We start from the raw sequence: 14,311 nt of genomic DNA, 5'->3' as shown, positions 1-14,311 counted from the left end.
GCAGTGATCTAATTTAGGACTTTCCCCTGGACTTCCAGATAGACTTGAGTCACCACGGAAAAATCGCAAACGATTTATATCAGGACTATTCTCTAAGTCGTATCAATACTAGTCTTATTTTTCTTTTCACAATTTTTCAATATTTGCACGAAGTATGGTGATGCACTGAATATAATAATTAAATGCACACAGGAAAATAAAACAATTAAATTTTTGCACGTACAGATGAAATAAATAGATTTGCACACAGAAATTGTAACAATTTAATTTTTACATATAAGGGTGAAATAAATAATTTGCACACAGAAAATTTACATGGTCTGACAAAAATACGAAATACAATAAAATAAATATGTGAGTGAACCCACTCATCTGAGTCTAGGCAAGACAACCAAAATCTCAAATCTCTAGCCCACGTACTAAAAATCACCACCTTAAATAATAAATAACAATAACATTTTTAATTAAAATAATTATTAAAAATGTTTATACAATTTAACCTAAGAATAATTAATTTGGGCTAAAATGAGCCCAAAACAATTGGGCTGGGCTGCAGTTGGCCCGCAGCCCACCCAAATAAATTCTTAAATGGATTGGGCCAAGGCTAGGGGTGAAAACGGATCGGATACGGATCGGATAGTGCTCAACCCATATCCGGATCCGTATTTTTAGTTCGGATACGGATTCGGATACGGATATTAGACGGATAACAAAATTAAAAACCATATCCTAACTAAACGGATACGGATAATTTTCGGATAAAGGATCGAATCTTAAACGAATATTGATTAAATTTAAAATAATTATAATATTTTATTTAAATATAATTAACACAAAATTATTAAGAGTTTTTATAAGAAATTATTTTTTTGTATGTCAAATATATAAAATTAGAGAAATTAATCTCTATAAATAATATATAACGATATTATTAATAATAATATTAATACTTACTATTTAAATAAGCAAATTAAAAAACTGTAAATCATTTAAAAAAATATGCGGATAAACGGATATCCGATATCCGTATCCGAATCCGAAAATTATATCCGACCCGTATCCGAATCCGTATCCGAATTTTTTTCAAAAATTCTATCCGTATCCGTATCCGAATCCGAATCGGATAGAAATTTTTTATCCGAATCCGATCCTAGTCGGGTCGGATAGCGGGTCGGGTCGGAGTTAATCCGACCCGTTTTCACCCCTAGCCAAGGCCCAATCCAAATAGATAATGGAACCGGGTCGGGTTCCTTGGATTCGGATCCAACCCGACCCGAATCCAACACTAAAAGGGAGAAGATCGACTCGGGCAACCCGAGTCCGTCTTCCCAAACCGAAGAGAGAGAGAAAAAGAGAAAGAGGAAGCGCGCGGCGATCGCCACGGCGAAGGTTCCGCGGCCGCACCCGGTGTCTCAACACCCATACAAAGGCCGCCGTCCTCGCGAGGTGGAGGAGAACCCGCGAACGGCGGTCGATCCCATGACCGACGGCGACCGGAGCCACGAGGGCTCCAACGGTGGATCGCCACGGCACGAGGCCAACGGCAAGGCGCTTCCAGAGGTAGCGGCTGCGACTCAGCCGCCCGCCGGCAGATTTGCCGACGAGGCCGAAAACCCCCAAATTAGGTATTTCGGATTTACTTATTTAATTTTAAAATAAACTAGAGGGATGAGAGAGGGCTCACCTGGGGAGGAGTGTGGTGGGTCCAATTTCCTCGGCGACGCTCCGGCTGGCCGATTCCACGGCGACGACTCCGACGACGGTGAGGAAGAAGCGACAGAAGGGAGGAAGGAGAGAGAGAAGAGGGCTGGGGGTTATCAGTATTAAGCAGAGAGAGAGAGAGAGATTAGGGTTTAATTTATAGTTTAGATGAGGATCAAATCTAATCCGATCCGGATTAGATGAAATCCCTTCTTTCCCGCTGCGCACCGGAGAGGGAGAGGGGAGGGGCTGCACGTGCAGAGCACGTGCACCCTCCTCTCTCAACCCAAATTTTTTTTTCCTGGTCGTAACAATTTGAACTAGGATGTGGAACACCAGGCCCTACTGATTGTATAGCATTCACCATAGTGTGATAATAAGGACTATCAGCTACATTGAAAGGAATATGGTTGTAGAAAAAAAATTTAGAGATAGCCCTACCAAAATGTCTTTTTGTATTTTTAATTCCTTTGAGAATTGTCTTGATAGAATTCTGTGTACGACCCCTTTTTTCTAAAGATATGTATCCATTGGTCTAATATTTTTAGATTCTGTTGTAATATCAGGAGTTCTATGGGTAGAACTGTCGCCCATATATTCTCTCTCCCTGTATATTAACTGATCTAGATCTCTGAAAGTTACCATTAATGCTTCTTCTCATCTTCTCCTCTTCTCTATATATATTTCTGCTATCTTTCATTGCTCTTCTCATCTGTCTCTTCTTTTCATTGTTTTCACTCTGCTCACTGTTATCATCATCAATGTGTACAGGATTATATATCGATTCTTTACGAATCATTGACTCTCTTTGTTGTGTAGATTATTTATCCTTCTTTTTGCCAACTAAATGAGACAACATCTGCTTTCTAACTTTTAAGAACACTTGAGTGCAAACTGCTGCATTTTCTTGTCTTCTAGCTAAATGTTCTTACAAACAGCTGACACCACTCATTTTCTTTCTACACCAGTTGTATTTAACATGTTTTTATCTTTCTGCAATGTTGCCACCCAATATCGGTATTTTATGATTTCTTTTTTGGAGCCATTGATATTTTAACTCTGTAACTAAAAATTTTTTAAAAAAAATTTAAAATTTATGAAAATAAAACCCTCTCAATTTTTTTTCTATTTTTTTCTTTACTTTTTTTAAAATTTTTAGTTTCCACCCCTCTCAACCTCTCAACTCTCAAGTTCTCAGCAGCAGCAGGTGCTGAGCAGCATAAGCAGTAGAAAGTGCTGCAGCAACCACAGCAGCAGGTGCACAATGAAAAAAAAGAAAGAAAGAAAAGAATTAGAAACTGAAAAAAAAAAACTCACCTGAGGTCATTGAATCTTCATCGGAGAACATCGCCGGAGGTCGAGGTCACCGGAGATCTACTCAGTCGCCGGTGAGAAAGAGAGAAAGAAAGAAAAGAGAGAAAGAGAGAAAGAAAGAAAGAAGAGAGAAAGAGAGGCAGGTGAGTGGGGGGGCATCAATTATTGATGTCCCCCAAGTCAGATCCGGATCGAATCCGACCCATTCCCACCCGACCGAAATGGATTGAGTTTCGGCCGAAATGACTGAAACCTCAGCTGAAATGACCGAAACCTCAGCCGAAACCAACCTTTTGGGTGGGATCGGATCGGCTAGGGCCGATCCCACTCGAGATCAGCCGAAACTGGGAATCTTGTGTCAAACATTTTGCATCGCAAAGAGGCTCTTTTAGCTAAAGAGGGTGAAGGACGGTCATGCCATAGGCACGGCATGTGTCGACCAGCATAGCACGGCACGTGCTGCAGCACTTGCCGATAGTGCCACAAGAGGAGAGAAAGAAAAAATGAGGGAAACTACTCACCTTCACCTTTTTTCGCCCATCGAGATTGACCAGTAATAACGAGAGGCAAAACTACTAGGAGGGGTGTCGTGTGGCACCCCTCTTGTTGATATGTTGCTAGCATGATAAATGCCGACCAACACGACCATCTTTGCTTAATATAATTAATTACTCTAAGCCAATAGCTAAAAACTCTTAAAGAATAAAGATGTTCAAGTTAGACAATGTCTTTATAATAACTAATACAACTAAAGGAAAAAGCCAAATCCCAAAGTAGAGGTAGATGAATCCCACTGCACCATATTCATTTTCCACATTGATCAACATCTAAAATTTATTAAGAGAGTTTAATGAGCTAATAATTTTAGCTCAGTGAATGAATCCACCCAAAAGCCAACAAACTAAGATATGCACAATATGATTAAAAAAACCAAAACTCAACAATTAATAATAATAATCAACATGTTTAAAATGCGAATATTTCAACACAAGTACTAATATTGCGATTAGCAAGCTGATAACCTGCTCAAGTTGATCTAGTTATAGATTTTTCAATCTCAATAAATGTCATATTTCTCATTTTTGGTTTGTGCCCATGGATCCACATCAACTAGAAGTCTCGAGATGGCGCACAATTTTTTTTTTTTTCTTGTAGCTGATCCAATTAAGATCACTAGGAGGTGTCTGTAAGTAATATATCCTATCTTTTCTTTAGCCATTGAGAGACATTAGAGTTACATTAGGGATATTTTCTGTCTAGTCTGGGATTTGTTCCCTAATTTTGGCTAAAGTCATCTAAACAAGTCACCATATTATTAGGAATATGTTTGACCTCTAGACTTCAAGGTAGATTTAAGTCACTACTAAGAGATCCATGAAAATATCTAGCCAGTTATTAGAACTAAATTAGGGTTAGCCATGATCTCTTCAGCAATTCCCCCCCCCGCCCGCCATAATGGTTACAAGCAGTATTTTTAAAGGCAACCATGGCGGTGAGCCAGCCATCCCGCATTGCAACTAGGCGGGCCTTTTCCTTTTGGTGACCCACTTAGTTGTTATATCGGGTTAGTTAATGGTCGAACAATGGATAGTGAGTCAGTGACTAACTTAAAAGAAAAACAAAAATCCAACCCTAACCTAAATTGATAGTTAGTTAGTGACTAACTTGAAAAAGAAATACCTAATCGATCTCTCATCCTCCTTTCCCTCATCTCTTGAGCGACAACATTAAGCTATAGCAGTAGCAGCAACCGGAGGTAGCGGGAGCGACGACAGCAAGCAGCAGTGAGAGCATGCAACCTCTTTTTTTTCTTCTCTTTTCTTTTCTCTTTCTGCTTTACTTCACTTTCACTCTAGGGGCTAGCTACATGAAGCGGCAACTGCCAGCTGCTAGTATCTCTTTCTTCCCAGTTCCCTTTCTTCTTCTCTTCTTCCCGTTTACTCCTCCCTTCCACTGTTGCCATCAGCAAACATGTAGAATAGCTTCCCTGCTCTATCTTAAATTATTAATTAATTACTAAATGCTAATTAGGTAAGTAGAATTGACAGTTACTGAAATGTAGTTTGTAATTACGTGCCTACTGCTTAGTTTGGGAATTGGATTTAGCCAATACTGAAAAGTTTGAAATATCCTGACAAGTGATTACTAATTAGCCTTTATGTTTTTCAATTTCACTATTTTAAACCAGTAATTAGTTTGTTACGAACTATATCTGAAACAATCCGTATGTAAGAAAATTTTGAATCTTTATTGGGAGATAGTCTCATGAGTCAGGGATCTTTTGGCTCTAGTTTCACATGATTCCAAGGTTGGAGTAAAAAATTATAATCAAAATAATGGAGGAAGGCCATAACGGGACAGAAATGAAAATATTTGACGTTGCGGCAATCGTCAGAGGGTGGTGGTGGTTGGTTGTAGGTGTAGGTGGCTGGTAGAATGTGTTGGTGACTAAGATTAAAGGTGGAAGTAGGGTTTCTAATTAGATCTACTCGGCTAAGCCTAAAAGAAAATAACGATAATTTTAATGGCTTACTTAATAATTCTCTCAACATCCAATCATAATCCCAAATAAACCATGATCACTCCTAGCGGATTGGATTCACATGCAGATTATCCGCTTAATTCAAAATTAAAGGCGATAAGTAAATTAGACTTGCTAGACTCGACTCGACTGACTCGGCCCACGTGGTCGGATTATAACATAGTTATTGTCTTATTGATTTTGTACAGTAATTAGTTTTTAAAATATGAATTAACTAGAGGAACTAACCAGTAATTAGTTACTGATTACTCTTTCTAATTCTATATTAGTAATAAAATTTAATTATATATTTATTTTATTTTTTATATATGTAAATGCCAGACTGTCTTGTCACTCACCTTGTTGCCCACCTTTTGCCTAAACGCTAGGCAATGGTGTGACCGACTGCCACCGACGTCTGCCTTTCAAAAAATTGGTTACGAGAGGGAGTAGATGAATAGCAGCGCACATGCCTACTGCATGCGCCCACTAATTTTTTATTTTTAATTCAGGTCATTACAGTTGTATCATCTGCTATGGAGCAACGTCTGCTTTTCACCCTTGTTTTGTTGAATTTGCAGCCATGTAGCCTTTACTTATGGATCTTAACATATCTTGATTGTGTGCTGTGCTCAGCCTTACATATTTCCTTGATGATATACTGTCGTGAGGTCTTCCTCACCTATCCTCAGATTCTAACAGAAGAAGAATCTAGCTTGTCCCAACCACATGCAACTGAGGAATTTGACAATCTGTGGTATTATGTATCACCAGTGTCAATTTGCTTAGCTTATACAGTTTGAATTTTTAGTGGTTTATGCTAGCTCTATTTTGGCCTGTCGATTTAGGCTACATCATGGTTTTAGCCTTTTAGGTTCCTTTCTTACTAGTAAACTGACCACAGCTTTACTACTTTGATGCATGTAGGTCTTTAAAGCATTATTAACTGCAGCTAAAACAGATGAGCAGCTTTCAGCCCTTGGAGAACTCATGTATCAGGTACAGGTCCTTCTTATTAAGAGAAGTAAATTCTGTTAACCAATATGAATATCTCATTATTGGAATTGTCAGTCACCCAAAATTGTTTCTCCTATAGTGCCACTACAGCTACAATGACTGTGGTCTAGGCTCTGATGGGACTGACAGGCTTGTCAATTTAGTACAAGAAGTGCAGCACCGAAAATTATCTCATGATGGAAGTTCAAGCTTGTTTGGTGCCAAAATCACTGGTGGAGGCTCTGGTGGCTCAGTTTGTGTAATTGGAAAAAACTGCCTTCGCAGCAGTGAAGAAATTTTTGAGGTCATATCTTAGAATTTGTCGCTTGCATAGTAGTGAAGAATTATCCTAAATAAATACTATCATGGAGGTAGTAATCAAAAGTTGAACTAATCATTAGCGGCATAAGTGGCATCTGCTTACATTTTTTTGTTGTCTTATAGCCTTGTAGCTCTGCTTAAGTTGGCACGTTCATGCAAGATAAGTTTTGCAGCAAATCAGAACAATTTAATCTCCTGGGTTTTTCTGACATTGACTCTCTTTCCAGTAAATATTGGTCTACAAGAAAAGATTGCAGACTGGATGCTTGAGGATTTTATTTTTTATTTTTTATTTTTAAAATTTTTCGCATTGTTGCATAAAGTTTTAAAAATTCTGATGCTGATTATCATCATTATGATTCAGTGCTTCTTTCCATGTTCATGTTCTTATCAGTAGTCTATTGTATTCAATTGTCATTTATCTTCATAAATGGATTTTGCCACAGCGACATGCCACAGTTTTTAGCACAAATATAGATATGTTTATTGATCTTTTTTTTGTTCGCATTGTTGATTGACTCCATATGTATGCAACTAATGATGCTGTCATAAGCCAGCTTCATTGCTAAGTTATCATCATTTTATTTTCGTCATTTGGAAAAGAAGCATCATGGGCCATAAGTTATGTTGTTGGATTGGCATCATTGATTGGTGATAGTTATTCAGCCTAGCTACATTTAGGTAGTATCATTCCCTCTTTTTATGGAGCTTAGTTTTTTTTTCCTACCTTTTCTTTTGGATTTGGGTAATAATCAATGTATGCTGTGAGATGAGTTGATATTAAGTTTTGCTGGTCTTTCAGATTCAGCAAAGATACAAAGCTGCGACGGGCTATCTACCAATCATCTTTGAGGGTTCATCTCCTGGATCTGGAAAGTTTGGATATCTAAAACTGCGACGACGACCCTCTTCACCAGGTTCTAATTCAAAGAACCAAGTCAATATTCACTGAGACTTTGATCATTGAGAACTGCTATAGTGGCGTCTTCACATGATACTAATTTAGAGAAATAATTCAAAACCCTGAATAAAGTATTTATGTATAGAGGTTTCAGTTTCCTATGTAAAAGAATTTAAAAGGTCTTTGTTTAAAGAACATTCGTGGAAACTTTTTATATACTCATTTCAGAGCACCATGATAAAATTAAGTCTCAATGCCTCATCTGGCTGTCTGGCACCTTTTTTCTATTAGCTCCTAAAGTGGAATATTAATTCCCATCAAGGGAATTGCCATATTATGAGATATCATCCTTTTCCTCTTTTTTTTAATACTTATTCTGTTGTTTTCTGGATGAAAGACAATTCAGAAGAAACCCACTATAGTCTTTGTTACCTGCAAAATGTTTTCACTTAATAGAGTATTTATTTTTCCGATATAGCTTGGATCTGTACAGGTTATCTGTTCTTCGGATTTTCACGATGAACACTGAAGGGCTTGCCTTGTCGTGATTTCATTATTTAAATCTGAACTATGTTTGGATAGTAGGAAAAAAAAAACAAGGCAGTGTTTGGTTATTATTCAGGTTTGCAATGTTATTGATTGCAAACTTTGTGATTATTTATGTCGACCAGACCAATGAGTAATATGGCATCTCAATCCTTTGTTTGAGTATCAAAATTCTACCACAAGAAATCTTTAGTGGAAAGAGAATTTGGTGGTCTCTTGCCACTTGCATCACTGGCTTATTTCAATCTACAGTTTCTTTCAGCAAACATAAGAGAAATGCAGTATTTTCTCAGTAAAAGCAAGGTAAATTTAGTTTGACTTAAATAAGCAGCAGTCAAACAGATTAAATAGTGGGCTTTATTTCTCCCAAAAAAAAAAAGAGCAGGTTAAATGATGGGCTTGGTATGCATGATATATGCAGCATTACCTTTATCATTGTCAGCATTACTTAGGAGCCATTCAGGTTCATGTAGTATTTCGTTTATTTTCAAAAAAAATTATATTTTTAATAGTGTAGATTCAAAATATTTATAAATTTAGATTTCTCTCTAAAAGTAAGCATGCTGAAATTTTTAAAAACTTTAAAAGGCTTTAGGCCTTTTCGATTACGTTTTCTTCCTACTTATAAGTTTCAACATTTTTATATTGAAGAAGCTGGAAGACAGCTTAAATTTTCAGGACTTTTACCTTTACCATTGACAACATTGCCAGCATTACTTAGTGGTTTTGGCATGACCATTTCTTCTATTTTCCTTCCTCTTTTCTTTTTCCCTCTTCTCCTTGGCAGTTCTGTTTTCAGTCTCAATGAATTGGATGCAGTTGCTTCAATCTAAGAAGTGAAAAAAAAAAGAAAAAAAAGAAAAGAGAGCTCGCTATTATTACTTGGGTAGAACTTAGTACACAGCATTCACTTCTTTCGTTTTCCTTCCCCTATCCTCTTCAGCTAGGGATTCCTTTTCACATCTATAGGGATGCTGCAAAGAAACAGGATGAGTTTGGCTAAATGCAATCAAATAAAACACTGTTAACTGTTGTGAATTGCTTCTAGCTAAGTCTGCAATTCCATCATACAATATTTTTTTCCCCAAGAGAGAGAGAACTTAGAATTTGAAATCTGGAATTACTTATACAATATAAGCCTCTTTAATCATCTAAGCACTGACCCTTTTTTCATGCACCTAGTCCTGTTCTTCTTCACCTAATGGCTAATGCATTAGAGGCATAAACTGAATACCCTATCTATCCACATAATGATGTGGAAAAAGTCTGCACTAGTGATTGTCAAAAAGCATATATCCAAAATTGATAGACTAGAGATGCAACTATCCCAAATTTGACCTAATTCTCTCAACTTGCTCAAGAATTTTCACTACTAGACATGGCAGAAGAGATCAGATCCAACATCCTCCCAGCATAAAGTTATGCCCATCAAGGCTAGATTTGATTCAGCAGAAGCACCATAGTGCTCAAGTGGGCATCTCATATTGGTGTCAAATCTCTGGATGCTAATCATCACTGTGCTTGCTGAATTCTTCTAAGGCTGCTGCCTTTATCTCTTCCATTCAGGCTCCCCAATTGATAACTTTGTGGAAGGAGGCCAATGTTGTGCTTTGAGCATAAAGGCCACATTCCAAAATAGAACACATGATAGCTTTACATCTTTGGAAGATCCTAATCCTTTCATGAGTCCAGTAACTACTAATAAGAGTAAGGCCCTTTTTTTTTGGATAAAATCTGGCATCATCATGCACCCACCCACTCATTCACTTTCCATACCTCTTACAAAGTAGTCTATGAGATTTTGGTGCATCCAACCTTGCATCACCTTAGACAAATTTAGGTCTGGCCGACGTTGAGCCGAGCCGGTCCGCCCGACCTGACCGACGATTATATTACGTGGACACGGTTAACTATATTCGGTAGGATTAGATTTGACTCAACCCGATCTAACCCGACCCGACCAGTGACCCACCTTGGTGGTTCTGGTTCAGTGCATGGTGAGGATATGGATGAATCAAAGAGGTAGGGAAGAAGAAATAGGGCTGTCCTTAGTGTGAGGTCTGGGCCTAATTGGACCCCAGTGGAGTCCATTTTGTCCCATGAGATGTCCACTTTCAGCAGGTAAGAAACAGATTGGCCTCCTAACACAATCAAGAAGGTCATGTGGTGTCATTTCACACACTAAACTCTTGGAGGTCAGCTTCCATGTTGAGCTGGCTCTTGTGATATTGGGGGATGCATGGGATCTTATGTGGATTTAGCATTCAATGCTTGCTTGGATTTATCCACTAACTCTCCCCCCTTTGGGGTTTGTGGCAGAGGAGGAGTTCATTGATTGGGTGGGCTAATAATGAATAGAGGATTAGGCAAACAGCTAATGTCATGTTTAATCCAATCTATGATCAAGTCAAAAGACACAGTGGAAGATAGTGGATAAATCCAAGAGCATATAATACTTGGAAGACAAAATTAATTGTCTTTCTAGATGAGCCAGAACTTAAACCGGTGCGATTGGGTTTAAATTACACATACAACGTAAGTCTTTTTAACTATCTGAGCACAGTTCGATCCGCAAAAGAAAATTAATAGATTCCTTTACTTTTAGCTACTATTTCTTTTATCAAAAACTATAGCTAAGAAATGCAAGGCATTATGCTCCTTCTTAATCATTAAGCTCAACACTGTTGTTTTCTTATTATTACCCTGTCATTATTAATTAGCTAGACTGGTCCAAGAGCCAAACCTAATTGAAATATACAATAGAAGAAAGACAGAAAGGAGAAAAAGAAACATAACCCTTAATCATGTGGGTATCTTTCATTCATAAAGAAACTAATACTAAATAGATAGTAATGACTTCCAATGTGAGGTACTTTTCACTCTGAAGACTTCCACCTCCTCTTATCTCTTTTTAACCCCTTATGTAAGGCAAAGGCCAAAAGAGGAGTCACCCTTCTCCTTTTTTTTTTCCCCTTGACATCCACTATTGCCATCAAATTTGATGTGATTTTATAATGGACCAAAGAACCCTATATCATCATGTCGGCCACCTAACTGACACGTGTCAGCACCTGGTCTGCACCAAATCATCCCCCTTAATCTACTTATGAGGGTGGAGGGTGGAGGGTGGAGGGTGGAGGGTGGGGTAGGGTTGGAGGGTGGATCCTTTTACAATTAGGGCATGGCATGTGCCCTAGAAGGAATAGTTGAAACAATTGGTAGCTCTTACTCTTAACTTTTCTAGCTTTTGAGGTTATTATTTAGGTTGGTTTTGATATAATCTAAGGGCTTACATATTGGAGGGGTAGGACCCATTTGATACAAGAATATGAAGAGAGGAGGGAGAGGGAGGGAGAGAGGGGGGGTGCTTCCTCTCTTCTTTCCTTAAACACAAACAGGGTTCTCTTTCTTCAATTGGCAGCTCCTTGAAGGTGGAAAGACCAAGGAGCCAATTGGGTCTCTTTTGAGGAGACATGGCAATGCTAAGTGTCTCCAACTAGGAGGGGCTAAATAACATGAGTGTTGTTTGTAAGGAAAATGAGAGAGAGGGAATTTTGTATTGCACTGTTCTAGATTAGATAAGTCCTGATGGCCAAATTTAAGCTGTCTGAGAATGATAGTTTTGTTATATTTTATGTTGTAAAAACATTTTGATAAGCTTAAAAAGGAAACTTGACTTAAATTTACAAGAGGTCTTAAATGATAGATAGGTCCATTGCAATTTGAACTCATGATTCTGATACTAATGTGAACTCACTAACTGTTTTGATAACTTAAAATATTAAAAAAATTTATATTCTAAACGCGGTCTTCTGTCAAGTTTCATTAGATGTCATTAAAAGTTATAGTAGGATGGTATCACTGATTATTGCTCCTTATATTAATTAGCATCCTTGTTAACTGAAGAGTTTGTCTAATTTCTCACCAATTTCCAATGAAATATTGGTATATAATCCCAAAGTTATAATTTAGGGTTGTTGTTTAATAGCTAACCATCCACTGCAATGGAGAAATTAGAGCTTTCCATTATGAACATCTGTAATGAAGTGCAAGTGTCAGACCGAATTATTTTCTTGAAAATACTAGCTATGACCACCGAGGTGGTACCACAATCACAACGGATGGATTTAATAAAGTTTCAACCTTCAAGCAATGTGTTAGCAAGTAATGTGTGAGAAACTTTAAAAGAAGGCAAAAGATGCATGATATTTTTTTTTGGGCAAGATTTTATTTATAATATTAAAAACCTACAAAGCTCGGTGAAATAGAGAAACATTGAGAAAAGTCTCATCTACAATAGATAGCTTAATAAAAGAATAGGTATCAAGCCCTAATAACTCGATGATATAAAGATAATATGTAACAACAAAATATAAGAGATAACGTGATTACACTTAAAATAGGCCTATACAACTTGGCTAATTCACAAATTATAAGAAATAAAATATGATATTAAACTCGATGAGCACACAAGATTAGTAAAATACTCAACCCTGATAAAAATATAAGTGCGAAAGGGCCCAATATCTGGCACCTCTGTTTCTACCTCCATTGACTCGATCATGCACAACCTTATATTCACCAATTTGTAGAAAAGAGAAATAATAACGGATCAAATGACACGCATAAAAATTATGATCGTCGAAGAATGACATGGAGAAAGGAAAAAAATTCCGAATCATTGCTAAATTGGTGAAGACGAACTATTACTAAAAGGCTAGAATCCTTTCATTCTCTTATAATTCAACCCCAAATAGCTAAAAATCATTACTCATTAGTCAAAGCCAAATGAGAGAGGAGAGAAGAAAAGAGGGAGAAGATCTCACATGGGAGAAGAAAGACCTCTCCCCTCTTTCTAGCCAGAGTGGCTAGGGAAGAGCAAAAGAAAGAGGCCAACGATTACCACAAACAGAAGCTTCTCACAAGATAGGAGAAATAAGAAAACTCTAGCAAAAAATATGCTAGAGCCGTCAACCGAAAGTTAGATGTATAGCACTTTAGAGATGTAATTAGTGCACAAATCGTAGATAATGTGTCAGCTTATGTAGGCATTATATATTAAGATGTTGGCTCCATTTTGTCAAACTTATTCAGCCTTACGTTTAAAAAAAAGAAAATAAATGGAAATTTTTTTAAATGTTTTTATTATTATCATTAGCACCTTACAATACAAGTATTATTATTTTATCATTTCATTTTTCTTTTGTTGCCACAAAGCATTTTGAGTTAAATTTAATCCAATAATACTAACAAAATAAAAAATATATATTATTTTTAAAAATTAAAAAAGTACCTTAAAAGTATCTCGTAGCAAAACTATCTATCGAAAGGGTAACTAATACTATTTTAGAAGATAAAAGTACTTAAACAAAAATATTGTAGTCATTATGCATGTATAGTTAAGTTAACTCATCTATATGAACCATCAGTTAGAAAACTAATGATAAGGTATTTTATGAGGTGATAAAAATAATATTGAGAGGTGGAATGATAAATAAAGTTTATTTTTTTTATATAAATCTCCAAAAAGAGAAAGGAAACTATGGAAGCACTCATTTTGGAGATGGAACTTTATAGCCTACAATCTGAACAAAGCCACGAGCTTTACTAATAAGTTGCCTGCAGTATGCAGATAGAGCTTACAAGGTGCACCAATAGTAAATTAACTTCTTCGATCTCATGCATAGATTTGCAGTAAATAGACCACTTCTTATTTGCCAGTGCTCTCTCTCTCTCTCTCTCTCTCTCTTCAGTAGATTTGCAGAACGAAGCAATGAACCCAACACTAGTTTTTGTTCTTTTATGCAGTGTTGTCTCTTATTCTTCATTGGAGTTTCAAACAAAAAGAACAAATGTCAACAGGAACACTTTTGGACCTCCAAATATATGCATGCAAATTAAGAAGAAGAAGAATAGGCTCAAACTAGATATTTTGATCAACTATTTTCTTCTATGATAATTTTTCATCATGTAAACTAATATGTGTTTATCAGATATTGCAATGCTAATAT

General features: G+C 37.0%; 1 protein-coding gene across 1 annotated transcript in view; it reads left to right on the top strand.

Annotated features, from left to right (window-relative positions):
• Positions 1–8,086, top strand: part of LOC140796033 (L-arabinokinase-like) — a 49,001-nt gene extending 40,915 nt beyond the window's left edge. Inside the window, exons 27-29 of the mRNA XM_073148909.1 lie at positions 6,464–6,535; positions 6,633–6,836; positions 7,656–8,086. Coding sequence (XP_073005010.1) covers positions 6,464–6,535; positions 6,633–6,836; positions 7,656–7,805 — 426 coding nt within the window. The 3' untranslated portion in view covers positions 7,806–8,086. The remainder of the gene's footprint in view (positions 1–6,463; positions 6,536–6,632; positions 6,837–7,655) is intronic.
• The last annotated feature ends 6,225 nt before the right edge of the window (positions 8,087–14,311 follow it).

Source organism: Typha latifolia, chromosome 1 (assembly GCF_019914945.1).
Source record: "Typha latifolia isolate L0001 chromosome 1, TyphaL0001v2, whole genome shotgun sequence".
In the NCBI taxonomy this organism is placed as follows: domain Eukaryota; kingdom Viridiplantae; phylum Streptophyta; class Magnoliopsida; order Poales; family Typhaceae; genus Typha; species Typha latifolia.
Note: the sequence above shows the minus strand (reverse complement) of the source record. Positions and strands in the feature narration are given on the sequence as shown.